The sequence below is a fragment of the Dendroctonus ponderosae genome, unplaced genomic scaffold (genome assembly GCF_020466585.1).
Source record: "Dendroctonus ponderosae isolate FM_Combo_2020 unplaced genomic scaffold, Dpon_F_20191213v2 Dpon_F_20191213_1, whole genome shotgun sequence".
NCBI classification, from domain to species: domain Eukaryota; kingdom Metazoa; phylum Arthropoda; class Insecta; order Coleoptera; family Curculionidae; genus Dendroctonus; species Dendroctonus ponderosae.
Window position 1 is genome coordinate 12,717,449 of NW_026017110.1, and position 21,796 is coordinate 12,739,244.

The following is a 21,796-nucleotide window of genomic DNA, read 5'->3' on the forward strand; positions in this document are numbered from 1 at the left end:
ATAGATCGTGTACAGTTTGAAATCGTTTGCAAAAAGATTAACTTTCTGAAACCTGCCTTTCGTTTAATTTCAATCTTCAATTTCATCAACAAAGCAAACGTAGTGTAAAACTTAGTTAAATGAAATGAAGTTCGGGATTTTAAAGAGCTGCAAAGCAACGGGTTGAATTCACATTGTCGAATATCAATCGGTTCTAATTAATATTTACACCGTGTACACCCAATAAGTATCCATTATCTGGCCATTATTTTTCCATAGTCCAAACTGAACTTAAAACATTGATTGATTAATTAATAACAAGTTAAATCGCATCTCCAAATACACATTCAATCACTTTCTTTACTTGACTTATGAAACAACCTGTATCCGTTTAATTGTATTAGGTACCAGTGTCGTTCAAGAGTTTTTAGAAAATATTCTTCAACAATTATTGTAATTAAGGAGATAGTTACTCTACAGCAATATGCGTATGAGCCACAATATTTTAATTGATTGTTTTGATACATTTCGGATCAGAAAACACGCTTTGAAATATGAAATTGGATGACTAGAAAATAGAAATATGTGTTGTTTTCGTGATTCAATGAAATTTGATCTAATTAAATTACTTAGAAGAATAATTAGAATATTATTAATAATGATAGGGTACATACATCAATCTGTAATAGGTATATGAAAATTTGTATCTGTTTGTTGGTTTATTGTTAAATATTATTCAGACTTGTCTTAATTAGCATGTTGGAAGAGTAGCAAACACTTAAATTCGCAAACGAACTCGTGACCACATTTTTATGAAGCCCACAGAACACATGTGTTTCTACTAGTCTATCTTTTCTTGAATAGATTGAAAGTTTATTAGTGTAGTGATAATTGTAGTAAATAAAATTTTCTGATTTCCAATGCATTTTATGCTGTTGCGGTTAAAAAATACCGACGGTTAGTGTATATTGTGAATGCCTGTGTTTAAAATGATAGGAAAGCTTACTCGCTAGCCTGGGGAAAGGTCATGCCCGTGAACGAGGGGGACAGAGTCTCGGTATACATCTCGCACCCCGTTCCTTGAAGATAATCGTTCTGCCATACTTGAGTGTCCGGAGACTGAAAAAAGGCACCGATTCTCGTTTTTACAGTTAAAATACGTAATTTCATGGAAATAAGATACACAAATTTGAAAACATTTGCACCGATTTTCGGATGCAGTTTTGAAGGGAGCAACCTATCCAGGTTTGCAACATCTGGAATTTATTTGACTAACCGGTACCTCTAGAAGATTTACGATTCATGCGAAGAATAAACACCAACAGCAGATATATCACAAAAGCTTGCTGAAAATTATCAAATATGTAGCGTCACTGAGCAGAGCAAGGAAACATTTTCAGTGTTTGCGTGTTATAATTTCACTTTAGACACCATCGGATTAATTTGCAGAATCGGACTTGGACTATTTACAAATAAAATAATACATTCCTTTTAGTATGTAAACGGTAGAGGAGATGTCACATTGCAGTTTGCTGATATGTTGATCATTTTCACTCTCAGTGTGTCCAAGCACCTACAGCTTGAAAGCTTACTCGATATTTCCTGAATGAATTCGCAACAGCACGAGCATAATGAACGGTTTAAGCCAAATTCCCATCACCGACGACGCATGGTTCTCTCGAAATGGAATGAACAACTTCAAGTTTCCATAAATGTAAGGATAGGAATTATGAACGGATTATCTGTTGGGTTGCACATTTTAGTGGAGTGAAATTTATTTAGGAGTGAAATTTGATAATATTTCTTGCAAAATAAATGCTATTCTTTTACTTAAGACTTTATAAGACGTGCCGCTGCTTATTCGACGAGACATGTGGTTTCTACAGAATGCAACAGAAATTTTTTATACAATGCTATTCCGAAAAGCTTGTTTGGCCGTCAAAGTCGCCATACCTCAAACCTTGCGATTCCTTTGCGTGGGGTGTTATGGAAATTGAGCTGACAAATCACAAGCAGTGAACTACAATGTTAATTAGTCGCGTGGAGCAACAATAAGAAACAACGAAGCTAATGGTGGCAACATAAACATATTCTTAACGTTAGATAGAATCGTGGAACCACTTTCAGAACTATTGCTGTGACATCCTAGGAAAGCGCTATTTGAAAGGGATTTAAAGTTGTGTACTTCATTTGACTTTGTCTTTGTCTTTGTGACTCTTTAATTACTACTGTTAGTAATTAATCAGCCAAATAAATTACTATCTACTAGATAGACAGACAACCTAGCAAACTGCAATAACATCATCTCTTTATTAAAAAAAAATCAGAAAAGACCACTCGATAGACTTGGAGAGACACTCGGGATAAACAAGAACGAACAATAATTAAACAAATAAGAGTGCAGTCGTAGAACTCCTTCAAAAAGGGTCTGCATTGACTTACTCAGCCGCATGTGCGAACGGAATACCAATAAATGAGGGGCTGAGTGTTTCTGTGTACATTTCCATACCGGTGCCACGCAAGTAATCGTTGGTCCAGATTTGCATCCCGGGCGACTAGAAGTACATATCAGTATTACAATTCTATTGTATAGGACGATATGTTACTTCAAAACGCCCTATTCTATTCGCATATCCCTTGATTTGCTATATCTTTTTTTTTACCTCATTTGCTCTGCTATTGATGGTCAGCATCAAAATAACTGTGGTCTAATTGGATATCCATAAGTCGAATGTGTTTCATTCAAAAAGTTATCTAAATACTCACAGTTTTGAATGATCGCATAGCGAACAAATTAGCCATCATTGTAGAGAATCCAGGAGCCAAACAGGATTGAGCGATGAATCCTAGTTTTAACTCAGCCAGGCATATAACATCGTCACCCTGTTTCCAGTCCCAAGATGGAATGTTAAGTAGGTAAGCCTGAAACGATGATACATTAAATAATAATTTATTGATCAAGGCAGTTTGTTAGACAATTCTATTAGGGAAACGTTTTCATTTCAATACATACGATATGTTCCGTTTGAATTCTGGTTGGTTGAGAACCACCAAACTTCAATTCACCTACAAAATATATCTGATAACTGAATGTTTTCTGAAAACACCTTGATGTATACACGATAAGATTGTTGATTTGGTGAAGTCAATACCTGAATTATAAACGGAATCCAACGCATCGAAAACTGAAGTAAAAGCTGACACAGAAAACAATCTGAAAAGGCTTGTCAACAGATTTGGAGATAATAATGTCATTCTAATTTTGGGTCATTCTAAAATTGGGAGAAACATTCAAACATATAATAAAAATTATTGTTTCTCTGAACCAAAGGGTGTTCCAAAAAGAACGATTTTGAATGGCGCGCCATTTGAAGTGTTGTGATTTGACATTAAAAGAAAGGCCTTTCGTTAGTAGACAGCAGGAGGTTAAGTAAAATGGAGCGGTTCAATACACAACAACGAATTTTCATTGTGAAAAGTGATTATCAAATTGGAAAAAGTTTTGCGGCCACGGTACCTATGCTCCAACTAAAGCCACTGTGAGAAAATGAGTGAAGAAATTTTAGCAAACTGGGTCTGTTAATGAAGTGAAAACAGAAACAAGCGTTCGTCCTGGTCGCTCGACTGAAAATATCGCAGCAGTATGTGCAAATGTTGAGGAAAGCCCAACAACATCAATTCGGTATAGAGCTAAGCAAATTCATGTTTCCGCAATCACCATGGATCGAATTTTAAAAAAAGATTTAAAGCTTCATGCGTACAAAGTTGAATTGGCTAAAGAGCTAAAGCTGGAAGACTATGGGCAACGAAGAGTGTTTGTTGATTGGATTTTGGAACAACGACAATTTTTCAAGTAATTAAAAAAAAAATCTTTAGTGACGAGGCCCATTTTGATCTTGACGTCTTCGTTAATCGACAGAATTGTCGAATTTAGGGTTCCGAAAATCCACGAGTGATCGTTCAGAAACAGATGCATACAAAAATAGTCAGCATTAACAGCAAAAATGCAGTTGATCAAGCATTAACCGTTAGTAAATTTCAACTAACTGTATTCTGCCAAAGTTGCAAAATGTGGATCTCAACAGCATGTAGTTCCGACAGGACGGTGCAACATGCCATACAGCCAGAGAAACTGTTGAATTACTTCACGAGTCATTTGGTGATCGTGTTATGTCTCGTTTTGGAGATCGGCATTGGCCGCCCAGATCATGCGATTTAACGTCTTTGGACTTTTTTCTTTGGGTTTTTTTAGTCACAAGTTTATGTGAACAAACCAACAACGATTGGAGCCTTAAAAGATGAAATTCAACGCTGTATCTCTGAAATACCTCAAAATTTATGCGTAACAGTCCTTTAAAGTTTGCATCCCTTTGTACATATTTTTTAGTTTCTTTGGCTGAAACTTCTTGAAACATTAGCGTGCGGATTATTTAGAAAAACGCCTATAGCAAATTTAAAAAAGTTGTACTGTCAAAAAAAGGGATCACAAGTTACCCACTGTGACAGTATACAGTCTCTATAAACCATTTTATTTTCAATAATGGATAAACAAGCAAAGCGAAGGACGAAATTCACTCTAGAACAAGACAACACGGATAAGCGCCGAACGTGGCCAAGCTGAAACGTACCCTGCTACGTCACATAACGCTTAGAGAAAAACGCGTCGTTTCGGCGCATTTTGTGTGCTTTTAAACTTATAAGTAAAAAAAAGTGGAACGACCCTATTGTGAATTATAATCATAAATTTAAAAGAATTGCTGATGGTGGCTTCTACGGAGCTCAAAATGATATACGGAATGCATTATTTGATTTTAGTTGTATATTAATGAGTAAACCTCAGGAGAAATGCAATGTAAAGTATTATCTACAAACTCAGTTTGTTAGCATAATGTGAATATTTTTAGGAATTGATGTTTTACATTTTTATCTAACAACTGTTTAATTTAAGTTTTGAGGAAGTAAATGTATTGATTGCGTGATAATAATTAATGCATAATACTTATTGGGTTGTGTTAAAGCAATTCGATAATGGAGTATTACGTTTATTAGCTTACCTTATTGTGATACTGCATTAACTGAATAATCACTCTAATATCGTCACTATAATTTTTAATAGAAATAACCCTCATTATGTTGGCTGCGTCTTCTGCGTCTGGATCCTGACAGTATTTGTTAGCAAGTACTAAGCAGGCATCTGCCTCGTGTACCTAAAAACAGACACATAATCAGAAACATTGAGCTATAATTACTAATTATCTAGCTATAACCCTTGGTTAAGACAGTTGCTTGTACTAATTAGTTAAATCACCATTTTTGTGATTGAAACGATTATTAAAATCAACTTTATTGTTTTTTGGGAGTTATTCCATCTTTTTTTTTGGCATTTTCAAATTGCGACTGTTTCTTTTGAAAATTTGAAAATATGTACCAGAATCCGTATCTTTTGGCTTCCTAGTACAATTCAAAAGAAAAATTAACAGTTGATAATCAAAATCAAGAATAACGTTAGTATGGAAAACGAAACACCGCTCGTTTAGAGTAGATTATAAAATTGTAACAGTGATAAGTAGGGGGCTTATGAGAAAAAAAGTCTTTAAAGCCTATTAGAAGAATATATGGAATATCCATATGAAAAAAAAAGCACAAATGTATATAAAAATAAGTCCGAAAACGTTTTGATTATTAGGCTACAGAGCGATAAGTATCATGTTACGTATATGTGTTTCAAATTTTCGAATACTTTTCAGGATATGTATTATTGCGGATTGTTTTGAGACAATACGACATGCCCCTTTCTTCTCTAATGTATGTATAGGGAGCGATAATGATACCATTAATAAAGTCGACTTTAATAATTGCATTGCCATTTTAGCGGCGTATTAGGAACGTTTGCGTAACTGTTAAATAAAATGTAAGTAACCATGTCTGCTTAGTATAAAAATCGTAACTGCATGCTAACTTCTAACATTCCCTATCATTGGAAAACAATTTAAAATACACATCGTGAATAACAATTGTTATCAAAGTTAAATATGTGCTTTTAAAGTGTTTTTAAAATGGATCTAATGAAATAATCTATTGGCATGCAAGCAGAACGAATCTATTTCCAGAATAAGAACGCTGATCAAAATAACTTTGTTGGGGAGCCAACTTACCCGCACTGGCTCTATTCCTTTTCCTTAGATATTGATTAATGACTTACTGCTCGTGACATTTTATTTTAAATTGGCAAATATACAGGGCATCCCTGTTGAAAGAACCATTTTGATTATATTTTTTTTGTATAAATCCAGATCTGTTAATTGCATGGCGGCAGCTGTCGTAACAGTCAATTATTTTGAATCAGGTTCAAAAAAGATTGTCTATCAATGAACTGCTAACAACTATTATTTTTTTCAACTTCAAGAACTATCTGATCTAGGAACAAAGATACCCTGTACATGTGACGATTTCTATAATTCTAAGGGCGGTCGGTGTTCAATAAAAAATGTGTAAGAACTATTAACGGACAATAAAAAAATAAAAGAAAAATACATACATGACGAAAAAATCTGCAGCTGTTTCGTTGCGCAAAACCTACCATGTTCGCCATGGTCCTTTAATATTGAATTTTTGTAAATTGCTTTGTGTTAGAGCATTAGACGAAGAAAACTTATATTCAGAAATATATAAGGAGAGTATTGTAATGAGTTGAGTGTAACATCTTAATGATCAGTAAACAACTTGATAGTGCCAATTATTAATAATTGTTCTCATTAAGTATTTATCGTGATTTAAAAAACAATCAGCATTATTACAAAATCTGAAGACGGGAACATTAGAAACTGTCTGCATACAAAATAAAGTATGTATTATGCACAAAAATATCTTCTCAAATAAACATACATATTTTAGGTATACCTATAATAAATATTCTCTAGTTAGTAGAGCTGTACAGAAGTGAAGGCTTTCACGGCCGGTTAAATTACTTTAGGAATGTTTTCCGGGCTTTGAAGCCGTGGTCTATCGGAATTTCTTCCTGACGTTTCGGCCAGTCTTAGTCGGAAAGCACGGGAGATCACTTAGCCCACTGCCTAATCGCCTTTGAAAATGTCCAACGCAGTTGTGGACGAAACGTCAGGAAGAAATTCCGATAGACCACGGCTTCAAAGCCCGGAAAACATTCCTAAATGCTGTACAGAAGGCTTACTGAACTCCTTTTTCCTCTAACAAATAATAAACCCAATTTAACTAGGATGTACGAAACAAAGTCTAATAAAACTAGACTAAATGTTTACATATTTTAACGCACATTTTTTTGGAAAATAAGGTTTTTGCTATGCAGGTGCGCACACTTTCCTTGAAGCAGAACTTTAGTCGTCTACAGAAAAACTTGTTTTAAGAAATAGCTTTCATAGCAACCCAACTAGAGCTTTGTCTTACAGATGCATATTAAAACAAAAACAAAATGTTTACTGTGCTCAACAATTAGTTAGTAAAAACTAAAGAAAAAGAGTTTATTAAACCATTAAAAAATTATTAAAAGTTATTTTAAACTAAATTTATTCAATGTAATTTTTTCGATATTGTCCAAAATGAACCATTGGATGGTGGTTCTTATTTCAACATTATGTGGAATTCATTTAGTGTTAAGTATGAAAGTAAGTCTAAGTCAAAAAATTAAAGAAATCATATAGGTAAACATGACTTACAACGAAATAACTTGACGAGTCAACAACAAGTAAAACAAAAAATACCATCTGTCACTTGGCTGCAAATACAATGGATAGATTCTTGAAAGAAGTTGTCTTACCACACGAAATAATTTGTTACTATACAGTAGAATTATATGTTATATGTAGAACTTTGACAAAAATCTAATTGGGCATGAGTATTGATAAAAATAATGCACAACGAAGGCAAACATTATTATTGAAGGAATGCATTATGGACCTATGTCATTGCCTTTTTATTTTACTGTTATTCATTAAATTTTCTCCTTCGGTTAGAAATACTAATCTATTATAAAGATGGTCCAAACTAGCACCCACCACCCACAAACCTAAATAATTACAAGTACTAATGCTTCTTCTAAATTGTCTGGATTTTTAAGTGTTATTTCATGTATTAGCCATTTTGCATTATGTTAATATTCATAAACACCCCTAAGCACTTTTCAATTTAAACAAGTTATACAGGGTTATTCACAACCTTATCGATGCAGAGCAGAGGCGTATAGAGGACATTAAAACAAGTCGAGTTTCCATTTAAGTTTTTTTGTCACACCCATGGTTAACGAGATACAGGGTGTTAAAGTTTCAAAACAATGTTGGTATTTTCTCTTTAACTCCTACAGTTTACGAGATATTTTGTTCAAATTTTTAACGTAGGCTAATGTTTAGACCCTTTACCCGTAGGTAAGCCAACTGGTTGTGAAAATCTACAGGACGTTTTTTTTTTCTAGATGCATACCTCCTTTTACCCCCCCGAACTTTTTTGTGGTGCGCCAGTGACTTCGACCGAACAAATTTTTGAATTTATTGTTCAATTTAAGAATTTCTCTGTGTCTTGCAGTTTTTCGTATCTGCCTTCGTTTTTGAGTTATTTATTTTATCATGGTAGGCTATGCTAACAAATACCTTCCCTCAAGCTTTATCGCCACCAACAAGTAAACAGTCAAAACCGTAAAATGCACGGTGAAAAAGACAGTTGTGTAAAAATTCGTTACCGATAAACAACCGATACTACTCAACTATTCAATATCCCGGTTGATGGAAAATTAAATGTTCTAATTTTTTAAACGCATTAACTGAATATTTAAGAAAAATTATGGCAATAAACTTATTACCATGTTAAAGGGAATGAACTTAAAACCTAACTCCTTGGACTTTTCCGTCGGCTATCAAAGTTCTGGTACAAAAACGTGAACCACCTTTTTAAGCGCAGAACCCAATGTTTGCGTGAAATGCAAATATACTGTTACCCGATAATTAACAAGATGTACTTAAATGATGGTTGCCGCAAAATTGTAAATAGCAGGCACCAAAAAGATTGGAATAAAATGTGTCGGTGTGATAGTACACTTACCTTAACCCTTTGCAGGTCAATGGGATTCATAATGGTACCTTGGAAGAATTCGACGGTAGTAAAATGTCTCTTGAACAGACCTTCCAGTTCGAGATCGGGTGGCTTCCTATACATTCCCAAAAAATTGAAACACAATATAAAATGTAAAATAAATATAAAAAGGCACATATCGCGAAGAACGCGTCTAATAATAATAAACTTGGAATTCTGAGTTTTACCATGCAGCTACTATGCAAGATTCTGCAAAACTTAAAAAGTAGGCGTTGTGCAATCGAAACAAGAATATATAAAAGCAGTATTGATTTGATTGAATTTGACACCCAGTCGATACCTTGACTCTTTCAAGGTCAACTGCGTTCATCATGGTACCCTGAAAAAACTCCACGGTTGTATAGTGTCGCTTTAGTAATCCCTCCAATTCCAAATCAGGTTCTTTTCTACAAATCAGGGGTAATCGAATATTTAAATTCAAATTTCACTATCAACTATAGCTTTCAGTCTACATCTTTTCAGCTAATTATTAATTAAACAATGTTTATTGTTAAATATAAGTTGCGCTAAAAATCTCAAAATATTCATGTTTTTCTCATACACATGTTTGCTAATAGTGCCTAGAAGGAAAATAATCAAATGCTCCTTTCATGTGTTTATTATGAAAGCAAAGAGCTTTGAAAAAAATACGCGACACACTTTCGAATGTGCGTGAAAGTGGAAGTGTGTGGTCAGTTTTAATCGCGACTGTGGGTAGGACCGTGTTAAAAGACATGCCTAGTAGTTCGCAAACAAAAATTAAACATAAAAATTTTATTAAACAGTTGAAAAAGTAGTCTGTTACCAAGAATTGGTGACTCTGTGTCGTTACTTTGCAACAGATTGCTCAGAAAATTTGAGCTTTTATTTTTCAGTTCATGATAAAAAAATGTGAATATTTTTTGATTGAACTCGGTCACGTTGAGAACTACATACGTTCAGAAAGCAGTAATATTAGTTTTCGATTTTTCAGAGCGTGAACCTCTCGCTACCTGTATATTGTAAGCATATGCATGCCAATAGAATTTGAAAATATGAGGCTTTCTATTTGAGGGCAGCCGTAATTTGTCCCTAGGCAGCACTGCATAAATTTATAAATTTACAGAAGAAGCATACAAGATTTTAAATAAATATTTCTGTTACTCTTTATGTGTACAGGGTGTCTATTACTACGTGTCACATACTGACAAGGCGTAAAATGTGTTAAATGAATTAATGTTCTGAAAACAACTGGAAAGTATTGTAATAACCGACGCCTCGCTTCCACCCTTAACTGACCTTTTTTGAAACGTCCGTAAATTTTTCACATTTGTCTTGACGCATGTTGATATAACGCATATTTCAACATTGTTTATAAAAATATTTAGTAGACATTGGATAAGTATTTGTTTAATAATTAATATGCTTGATGCGTCTTTACCCGATTCGAAAATCAGAATTTCTACTACATTTGCCGTATATTGTGCAAGTTGTTGACTAAAGTGTCCGACATGAATGCATACAGCTTCTCAGAATTATTTTAGGCGATAACCTAAAGAAGCATGGAAATCATTCAACTGATTAACCATTTGCTCATATAGTAAACACACTAACACTGGAAAGCTATTCGCATATTTTCTCATCAGAACCTATCAAAGACACATTTGCAGTATAAACTTTTTACAATTTTTATTAAAATAAGTTTTTTTGAAAGTTAAATTTGTTTATACAGGATGAACTAGAAATAAATTACGACCATCAATTTAATTTTTCCAAATGGTAGCACCTATTTTTATTTACATTTTTACTTATCCATTGTACCATCCAATTATCCAATTCAACCTAATAATATCCTATACCTAAACTCAACAGGACTCGACGAATTTACGATGTAAAAAAATTATTTACTAAAATAACAAGTTGTAAAAAGAATGTATTGATCTCCTTGGATGTTGTTAATCCGTAAATGGGCCAGATTTCGAATATTTTATTTGATTGTTGTTCTGTTTCTTGAATTAAATCCCCATTTTCAGGACTAGAAATTTTTTAAAGAAGTCGTCGCTATTAATTATTGTTAGGTCCATTCGTAATATTCTGGGTAACTGTTGAGTTTAGCACAGTATACACATGTTACCTAAATCACAATTAGAATTCAATGCATAATTTGAAATTAAAATCAAAGCAGGTCCTTTCATTCCATTGTCTCGTCTCTTTCTTAGCTATATGCATTTTGAACCACTTTTAGAAAGGCCTCATTTCGAAATTTGCTAAGTAGATCAGCCCATACCTTGATAAAACTGTTGTCTGAAAACCACGTATTCGAAATAACAAAACTAATTTTCAATTGGTCTGTCAAAAATTTGTATTGTTCAAAACCGAAATATTTAATTTCCAACACAACGCAATTTGTACACGTTTTGTTGTCAAATTGGTCCTTCCGGCACTTTAACGATTTAAGTGAGCTGTATATTGTAATTGGGTTAACTTGTTTGTAGTAACAAACAAGTTACTGTACTGTTTACTGCAGCTTGATTTTGTAGTCGTGTGACATCAAAAAAACAAAATTTTATGTTTGGAAATGCGGAAGGCCGACTCTCTATATCAGGGTTTCTCAAACTTTTTCTATAATGGAACACTAGGCAAACTCAGATATATTCATGGAACACTTCGTTTAATTTTAAGTGGGTTTCTATTTAATTTTTTTATTATTATTAAAAGACATTATTTATTCAGTAATTATTTTCAAATATATTGAATCTACATACATATAATATAATATAACTCGTTTTTTATTCAATGTGAAGTAGTGAAGTAAAGTGTTATTAAATGTGTTTCAGTGTATAAACCTTTCCTAATTATCACGAAACACCAGTTCACATCGAGCGGAACACTAGTGTTCCGCCGAACTCCGTCCGGGAAACCACCCTGCTATATTTGGTAGGTACTTCTTACTTGAAATCGTATAAACCTTTCAATGCAGCATGTATTTTTTGAAAACGTGCTCAGTAATGACCATTGAAGATGTTCTGTTACATAAAGTGTAAACCAGATATTGACAAGCATCCATAAGGGCGAAACTCTGCGATGTGAGATTATTTATCAGCTTCACACAATAACAGTGCACTGCTTGGTCTCTACTTGTATCTAAGTAGTCTTTTATGTTTCATTAAGAAGCGTTTCGCATAGGAGAATCGAAAAATAGTCTCGGTCTGACGCTCGGCAGCAAACTAGATTAGAATTTGGCGGTAAAATCTGCATTGGATTAAATAATAATACTCAAATAAATGCGACAATAACAAATCAATTTTCAGTGAAGGTAACGCATTTGCAATTACAAAGAAATAAAGGATTGTAACCAGTATAGGTAATCGTGTAACTTACCTGTGTAGAAAGACCACTTCAACGTCCACATCTTCTCTATCTTCGTGAAGAAAATCCTTTAAGAAATGGGAAACCGACTCGTAGGTAATATGCCCACAAACCACAATGTGCCTGCACATAAAAATATATTAAAACATGGGTTGCCGTTTGTTCGTAGTTTCTAGTTAGTTGAATGAATGCGATTATCGTGAAAAAATCTAAGCAAAAGTTAGTAATTTTATTTCATTTGAATACTTTGATACTTTGTAAATCCATGCAACTAGCCAAAAAAATACCGTTGGAAATTGTCGATCAAAAATAGGAATACAATGGTTCCATTTACTGTGCATTTAAAATGTACAATTGTACAATAGAATAAAATCTATGAGGTTGTAACAATTTCAATATTTACATCTAAAAGTGGGAACCTAACCACAGCCTGGCCACGCACATTGTAGATTCCAATTAAGAATGTATAGGATGTTTACTTTAAGTAATGCAATGGATTTTTGAAAACGCCACATCATGTCACGTTCATGCAAAACACATCTATCGATTAATCACGTTATAACCGGATATTAAAACTACTGTACCAGTAAAATGGGCTTACTGATTGCTATAGGAAAGTTTTTCTACGACATTAATTAGTAAACTTAGTAAAAGTTTTTTCACAGCTAACAGCTAATAAAATGAAGAATCAGTTTTAGACCAGGAATTAGTTTTACAGAACTCAAGCTGAAAATAAATACACAAGGTACCTTCAATCACATCTAACACAATAATGAAAATAAATAATGGCATTACAAATAGGGGCGATAACAAGCGTGCAGGAAGATATGTTTAGCCACTGAGCACTGAGACTACGACATGTACACACATCGATTAACAAATACTAAATATTTTTAAAGAATGGAAAACCAGAGTTTTGCCATGGACGTACGACTCAGCATTGCCTTCTTCAAGTCGACTTTAAAGCGAAGTTCGATGATATAGTGTAATAAGAATGCTATTTCAAAACAATGCTGATTCGTGTCTCGGAGTTTATTCATAAATTTACTATCGTATCGTTTCACATCTTTCTAAGGACCATAAAGTAATTAAATTGGTCCTAATGCAAAACAAATTCTAGTATTTCTCACCTTCGGCCACGTTCATTCTTCAAGGTGCCGCCATATTTTGGTCTAGTCCCGATCAAGTCAATGATTTCTGGGATACAACTGGCGAAAATCGCCTATAGCCAGACAAATAAACATTTGCATAATTTTTTGAAGGCATTATACAAAAGGCATTTTCAATTACCTCTTGCATATATTTAACCAGACTAACAAAATATATATATAGACACCAGTTTGAGTTCAATTCAAACGCTCTATGCAAGAAGTAATCAAACGTGATAAGACAAAATAGACGGTGACACATTATTTTGAAAAAAAATTAGGTGTAAGCATTTAAGTTGAGGAAGGGCATAGACGGAACCATTGAGGATCGGGAGGTACGATTACAAACTAGAGAATTCAATGCCACAAACATAGGACTAATAATTGAGGAGCCTTATAGGTCAATGTGTTAGCAAGCATCGTTCAATAATCGGACGTGTATAGTTTGCAGTCACAAATTTGTTAATATCACTAACTTCAGTTTGCTATTATACAACGAAATAAATTAGTTCATCTATATCATCTATATAGCTATCGATTCGAGTCCCAGTCGCATACGTACAACAGGACCAAATAGTATTCGTTTATAAATATATGTATATATATATATATATGGACTTTTTGGCATCTAAATTGATTTTTATATTGCAGTTGCAAGTTGAAATAGACTGCAACTATTGTCAGGAGGTATTCGTGCAAATTTCAATCCAATAAGGGTTAAATGCATGGAGAAAGTACAAACAGAAAACTGATTGAAACTGGAAAGTGTTTCGAACCTTTTATGCCGTCGGGGAAATTATTTATCTTTTGATCGCAAGCTTTTACTGGACTGTATTCATAAACACGATTTCAGCCTATTGGAAGTTTACCAGCGAAACACCTCTGCGGATGCACCTCATGCTTGCGAAACGTGAATACGATTTTTACCAGGACGGTCTAGTATCCCGAAAAACTTACCAGTTTCAAGCAAAATGCCCGGAAAACCTAATTCTTTTCAAAAAACTGATTCTTGATGTTAGTGTATAATATTTTGTGTTTCTAATATGCACACTGTTTCAATAATCGATAAACTTAAACTATTGGTAATAACTCAAGTAGGTCTGCAAACATTCCTCTACAGATTTAAAGGATGTTGATTGTTTCAACCAATTAACTTTTCGTTTTTTATATCTACAGTTGTGTGCGTCAGTGAGTGTTTAGTGAAGACTAACAGAACTAAGACTAAGTTAAAAGCATGATTTATAAATAGTTACAATCTGTTTTCATATTAATCTAAAAAAAATAGAATTATGTATATTATTTTAACGTATAAAGTATATTTATTGAGAAAACGTTTCAAAATAAATCCTACTATAATCTGCTGAGAATTTTGCGATGACTTGTTGCAACTTGTAAACTTTCATCATGTGGCTAGTAATAAACTCAGTTTCAAAAAAAATTACATGCATGAGAGATGGATGAATGGATAGATCAATGGATGCCTTCTTATCACATCATAAACATGTTTTACTTGAACACAGTTCGAACAATAAACAACAACGGAAAAATGTTTCTAAATCAAGCTGTAGGTTTTTGTTTTTAGTTGCTGAACAAGTTCAGCTGTATAACAAATCTGAACTCTGAAACGAAAAATTTTCAAATATCTTAAAATTTCAAGATTCTCGAATTTTTTGTGTCTCAGGATCGAAGCGTCGGACTCGAGCAAACAAATTGTACGAATTCAACAAAATTACATATTTTAAATAAAAATTCAGTTTTGTAAGTGCTATGAAAAAAAGTTACAACATATTTAGGAAAACATGAAATTTAATGTAAAGTGGAGCGAATATACTGTAAAGTCGAACTTCACCCTGTATATACAGGGTGGACAGCTAAAGTCGGCCAAGTACGAAATCGTCAGACACAAATTTTGCAGTTATGGCGGAAAAATATAATGCCCTAAATTTGAAGTGTGATGAGCAGGGCTTGCAGTAGCAAACAAAAATTAAACTTTTGTCGAAGAATGGCGTATAAAGATTCTTTACCAAATCGCAAATAAGACGGTGGTTTTAGTTTTTTTCATAAATATGGGTGGGAAACGTTGACCAGACATGTTTGTCAAACACTCGCATCTTCCATATTGTTTGGTTTAGTTTCATAAATTGACTGTCGTTTGAAGAAGAACTTCAGGATATTTACAGTAACAGTAACAAAAAAATGTTTGTGAATTTAGAGCACTTGTTTTCTTGGGACAATATTTTTACTTTTCTGCTCTAATAATATAATTCAAACATTTTCATCGGTATTAAATAATGTATGCACAATAATGTTAAAAATTGTAATTTTGTAATTAATTATGCTGCCTTATATTGAAAGTGCAAAATTCACTTTACCTTTTTTCTTAATATAATATTATAATAATATATTTATTGAGCCTGTTTCTCTGATTTATTCGCCGAGCACAGAAGTGAACGCGCCGGTACATGGTGCTTTGATACCAAGACTAAGAAATGATATCACCCAGAAATGATGAATGTTTTCTAAACTGAATTTACGGTTTTTTTACTTAAGACGAACTTTTATGGCAAACCAAAATGACATACTTACGTATTCGTATTAAAGTAAATGATTCTGGCATTTAACCTGTTGAGAAAAAAAGTTAGAATTTCGCGGCCAATGCGTGAAACTTTTCTTGCTTAAATTAGTCAAAACTTATTGCTTAAAAATGAATCCTCAATAAAAGTAACAGTTTAAAACTGGTGAGATATTCTGGCTTTTGAGGTGCCGTGGTTTATACTTGTGTCTGATGTTTCGCAAGCATCGATGACTTGCATCTTCCGAGGTGCGTCTCTCGAACGCTTACACTAAACTGAAGTTTAGTTGTGAAAGGAAGTTCAGTTATGAAAAAGCTTCCCGGCTTGAAGTTGAACAAACTCTTTCTGAAGCTGCAAGCCTCTCGTACTTGCGAAACGTCAAGAAGGAAATGTGTTTCTCACGGTCCAAAACCCTTGAAAAACTAACAATGTTTTAAGCTTTTATGATTTATTCGAGACACCCCAAAATTGTATGTTAATATAATACAATAACTAGAGAATTCAAATGAAAATTGCATCGAAGATAAAGTGTGGAAGAATTATCTTATAATTAAGAACTGATGGTGTTCAATCTGTTTAGTACGCAAGCTGCATACAAATAAAATTAGAAACCGATTTACTGAACGAATACCTCCATAGCACAATTTCTTTGGAAGTGAAAATAATCTAGTCTTTTGAAAATATGAATTAACGAACACTAATTTGACCCGACGGGTTATTCATGATTAATCCGAGTCACGGATTGGCAAATTCCTATTAGTAGTTTTGGCGCAGTCGCCAGGCATTCATGACGTGTTAAAGTCGAACCATTTTTACGCTCTATGATAATATTAATATTAATTTGTGACCTTTCGTAGTCATTTTCGGCAAGTGTGATGCGCTCGTTGCATCTGCGTTTCTCAATAAATTTTGACCCGTGCGTGGCTCAGTAAGGCTGTGCAGGCAATAAAAATGCTTCTAATTTACTACCTACTTGATCTAACTATGGGATCTAAAAAGGCAGTTGATACTAGTTTAGTGGTCCAAACCTTTAATCGGGCTATTTCAAATTGAAAATGTACACTTTCTGACGCATTTTTCTGTTTAAGTAGAGAAAATTAGCTGGATCACTATAATCTCCCATTCTGTATGCTCCCATTAAAAGGATTGATGTATTGAAACATTAATAAAAGTATATTGTAGTATTGGAACATGGAAGCAAAGGCGTTTTAATAAGCATACAAAATGAAAAAACAGTTACTTTCGGCAGCTAGCCTAGCACAGCATGCCAAACTGTTGAATTCTACCGTGAGAAAAATTGCTAATTTCCAAAAACTATTACTTTATCGCCCGTTGAAGGCGCCTACAGTAATAATTACTATTAATTAAGAAAATATTAATCTAAGACATGCCGTTATTTAGGCTATTGCAGAACAGCAATTTTAATTGTCTCTCAAAGCATATTGTATTAAGGTGCGTTAGATATTTAAGCTCAAGTAAGTTAGATTCAAATTCAAATAAAACCAAATTAGAGATTAAACACTCTTAGATAAAATCAAGATATATCTGATCACCAATCTTTTAAGGTAGTTACCGGACAGGCTGACAGATAGCTTCATTGTAGAAAACTCTAAGCACAATATCTACTTTTTTAATAAGAATATTCACGCGACGTTTACGTTAATTCGTTGATAGGCATCTTCAATATTTATGACACAGCGAAGAAAGCCTTCTCCTCTGCCTCTCAACAACGTCTTAAACAATATGGTTTTTGTTGCATATCATTCTCGAGAGATAGAGCTCATTGTGTCCACTGAATCTAGTGTCTACCAGATTTATAAGACTAAGAAAATAAATATTTTCATAACTGTCTGGAAGTGCAGACCACTAATATTTGCATCAATCCGTTAATGATTTATTCATAAGTAGTAAGAATTCTGCTTATCCAAAATTGCTTCCGTACTGTAGGAAACAAACATATTTTAATATAATTAAAAGCTTTATAATTTTGTGCATATTACTGTGAATAAACTGTTAATATTTTTTTTAAGAAACCGCGATCAGATCCGAAACTGGTTCTGAATTTACATGATCACCAATACTGTATGTCTTTGCGGAGAACTTAAAACGCGGTGCGATGTTTTATAACCCTGGTACGCACAAATATTTAAAAATTATTAAATACTATGAGCAAAAAGCTCCTTGACTGATCACTTCGCAAAAATGAAAACAAACAAGTGGGCGTCAAAAAACGTAATTCCGGAACAGTTAAAATTTCTTGATACTGCTGAATAAATATAAAAAGAGATACTACAAATAATAGTTTGCGCTTCATCACCGTGCTGGAAATGTACATAGTAATTTATTTTTAATTAATCTATAGCTGATTGAGAAAATGGAATGCAACTTGGAAATATATATAAATATATGTGAACAATTACAAATTCTTTAAAGTGAGCAGTTGCAAGTTTAAGCAGTTGCGATATAAAATTGCAAAGTTGGGTGGAAAGAGGGTTAGAAGGTAAATGTGAGCAGCTAATATTCGTTCTCTTACAAATCAAATTTACGAGCAATAAATGAAAATGAAAACTTTTAATGAGAAATAGCAAATAAACTATCTCTCAGAAGAACATAATTTGTTTTATAATGTTTGCCTCAAGACAAAATGGAAGTAGCAACTGAAATGATTCTGGCTTAATTAAGTAATTGATTAACTGGTTTAATTAAATATTTATTTTGGGATTGTTCTTTTTAGGCTAAAAGCAACTAATAAGAGCTAACAAACAAGAAAGTTGACCTGGGGTGTCTGAGATTAGCATATCTTGCGATCTGTACCTACTTAAATAATTAGTAAGGTTTTAGTTATTGAATGTATTTTTTTCGGACATTTTAACCATACTATTATCGAACCGAATTGACAAAATTATGCATTTTTTTAGCTTTGGCCCGGCAGACTATATCAAGCAGGTCAACTAAAAAAATCAGTGAAAAACTAAGTATTTGAAGCTTATGAAACTCATATAAGTGGTAAATGTCTCATCAAAACGGTAATCTGAAATCTTCAGGGTGGACAAAGTAGCTAAATACTGCTCAGAGTCAACAAGATACTTTTCCAACATGTGACCGTAAACACGATTCTTTCTGAATGTTTATAGTTCCTTCACTTTTTGAGTAATTTTTGTAAATGTTTCTACAATGAAAAGCCGAATAGTTGCAAAAATATACATGGTGTTTTTCTTAATAGGGAGTACGTCCACTTTTCTCCCTCAAACAATCTCAAAAGAGCTGGCCTGCCAATGGATTCTAAAAACAAAACACTTTCCTGTTTATCCATAAATGGTCGCTGGCCTTTGTACTATATTAGAATTTTCTAAGGTTAGGGAGGGCAAAATAAAAATGGGTTTCTCTCGAAATTATAGTATTATTTCCCACTTATATTGCATACTATGAGAAGTAAGGTAGGAATTATTAACCGAGCACATCTATTATTAACCGACCGAGGATGGCTTCCTCAACCAAAGTATATATCGATTTTTTTAATACTAACCTAACCTTACTGCTATTCACTGTTTCCGGTAAATAACCGTCAATTAGTGGCTTAGGTTAATAATGACGTAAGTTATACAGATGGCATTTACAAAGCAATTAAATTATATAGGTACATATTATTGGTACTGTTGAGAAAGTTAATAAAAATGTAATTATCTAGACACGTACAATCACTATGATGGATCCTCTTTTCCCCAGTTTTGCAATGAAGAGTGACGAAACAAAGGGACACAATAAAAAAATATATCGAGGGCGGTTTCAGACCTCCCTGAAGAGCTATAATATATATAGATAGATATTTATCTAATTAGATTATTAGAAGAATTAGATATAGATATTTATCTAAATGTAATTAAACTGAAACGGATGTGTTCGGGAATTTTCAGAAAATTTATTGACCTGCCCGCTTGTGAATGTATTAGAGTTAAAGTCTTCACCCTGCATGACTTAAAATAAATTTGAAAAAAGTTTGTACATTGAATTTTAACTCTTAGTGTCGTCTTTAAGAGTTTGTTCGTCTCTTGCCTGCTAACAATAATAGTATTTTTTCGCTTTGCTCTATTTTTATTTTTTACTATTATTTACATAAGTGAATAGATATTATTATTATACTATTACGTCTCATCAGAAGTGAAAGAACTAAACGAGTTAAAGAACTAAAAGAGCAAAGAAATTTTGCAATTAGCGTGACAGACAATAGTAATTTACTTACCTTGTTTTTTTTTCTCTATGGAGACTTAAAATACAAAAAATATTTCGAAACTCCAAAAGTTTCTACTTACGGAAAGCATATTTCAACTGGCGTACAGTGCAGAAAACAAATTATTTTTCCTAAACCTAATAACTCAAGATTGGGCCAACTAATTTGGATGAAATTTGGGGCGAGTATACTTGAAGTAATGTGGATTAAAGGAAAAATATAAGTAAGACCTAAAAATTATTTCCACAGCCGGAAAATTCATGTGGAAATAGGGTGTTTTAGACTTTTTGCTATAATGTCAATCATAGCTGTATAGCAAGTGAACATTTTTTTGCGCAAACAATGTTGGTTATGTATTTTAACCTGCTGAACTCAAATCTAAGCAAAAAAGTGTGTCGAAAATCGTTTAAAATCTGAAAAACGTAACGTAACGTTTTTGGTGGTAAAATGACAATTAATTTATTTCGTTGTACTCTTTAGTATTAATGTGTAATTTGTATTCCCAATCAATATTTATAACCAAAACTAATAAATATCAGATTCTTTTCCGATAGAATTTCGGAAAACCGCAAAGAATTAGGGATTTGCTCAGTTTTCTATTGATAAAAAGGTTGACTGAAATTTCAAGTACGCTAATTGTTACTCTTTTAGGTTTTTAAATAATTCCTTATCTGGGATGAGAAATACTCAAGGAACGATTAGTCTGACGCAAATTATAAATTGCATGTTAGTTATGTACTAAAAGTTATGGACGTTCTGGGTTTTGTCGGGTTTTTCAGTCTTCCGTTGGCCACTAACAAGGTAATATTCAGCTTTTATGAAAAATTCTTTATTTTCGATGAGAAATACCTATGGAGCGATTGGTCTGACGCAAATAATAGAGTAAGTGTTCTCCTCTTTCTAGTTCTAAGCGTACAACTAGGGTAGTAACATGTTATTTCATAGTCGTTACTAGTGATGTCTTACCTACCATACGAATTTCTCAAGATACTGACTTTCTGTTCCTGAGCAAAAAGCAATTAAAATCAGGGATTTTCCGGTATTTTGTTGGCCAGAAACATGGCCAATATCAGCTTTTATAATTAATTATTTATCTGCTATAGGCAGTAGCCAAGAAACATACAGTCTGACGCAATTTATAAAGTGAATATTAGTTCTATGGCAAAGCTATGGATTAGCGTTCTTCCATATTTTTCCGACATTTTATCGGAAGGTAACATAGTATTTAATGGTTTCTACGAGCAATTGTTTAACTACGATAAGATTTTCTAAAGTGATATTTAGCATAATTCAAATTTCAGAGAGAATTGTTTTTCTGAATATAAAACTGAGAAAATCCGTAATTTTCTGGAGTTTTCCGCAATTGACTCGGAAAATAAATTTATATTTATCAGTTTTATTTATAAATACTTGATTGGGAATAA

The 21,796-nt window shown here is 33.2% G+C and overlaps 1 protein-coding gene and 1 long non-coding RNA gene across 2 annotated transcripts in view; one reads left to right on the forward strand and one right to left on the reverse strand.

Moving 5' to 3' along the window:
• The window catches only part of LOC109545660 (calcium-activated potassium channel slowpoke), a 105,569-nt gene that overhangs the window by 35,743 nt on the left and 48,030 nt on the right, over positions 1-21,796 (reverse strand). Inside the window, exons 10-16 of the mRNA XM_048661624.1 lie at positions 13,554-13,645; positions 12,436-12,546; positions 9,046-9,151; positions 5,034-5,186; positions 2,746-2,901; positions 2,643-2,687; positions 2,422-2,534 (exon numbers count right to left, since the gene is read on the reverse strand). Of these exons, the coding sequence (XP_048517581.1) occupies positions 2,422-2,534; positions 2,643-2,687; positions 2,746-2,901; positions 5,034-5,186; positions 9,046-9,151; positions 12,436-12,546; positions 13,554-13,645 (776 nt within the window). The remainder of the gene's footprint in view (positions 1-2,421; positions 2,535-2,642; positions 2,688-2,745; positions 2,902-5,033; positions 5,187-9,045; positions 9,152-12,435; positions 12,547-13,553; positions 13,646-21,796) is intronic.
• On the forward strand, positions 19,595-20,143 carry LOC125502673. Its single transcript, XR_007280443.1, has 2 exons — positions 19,595-19,737; positions 19,833-20,143. It is a non-coding gene; the product is annotated as an uncharacterized LOC125502673 (long non-coding RNA).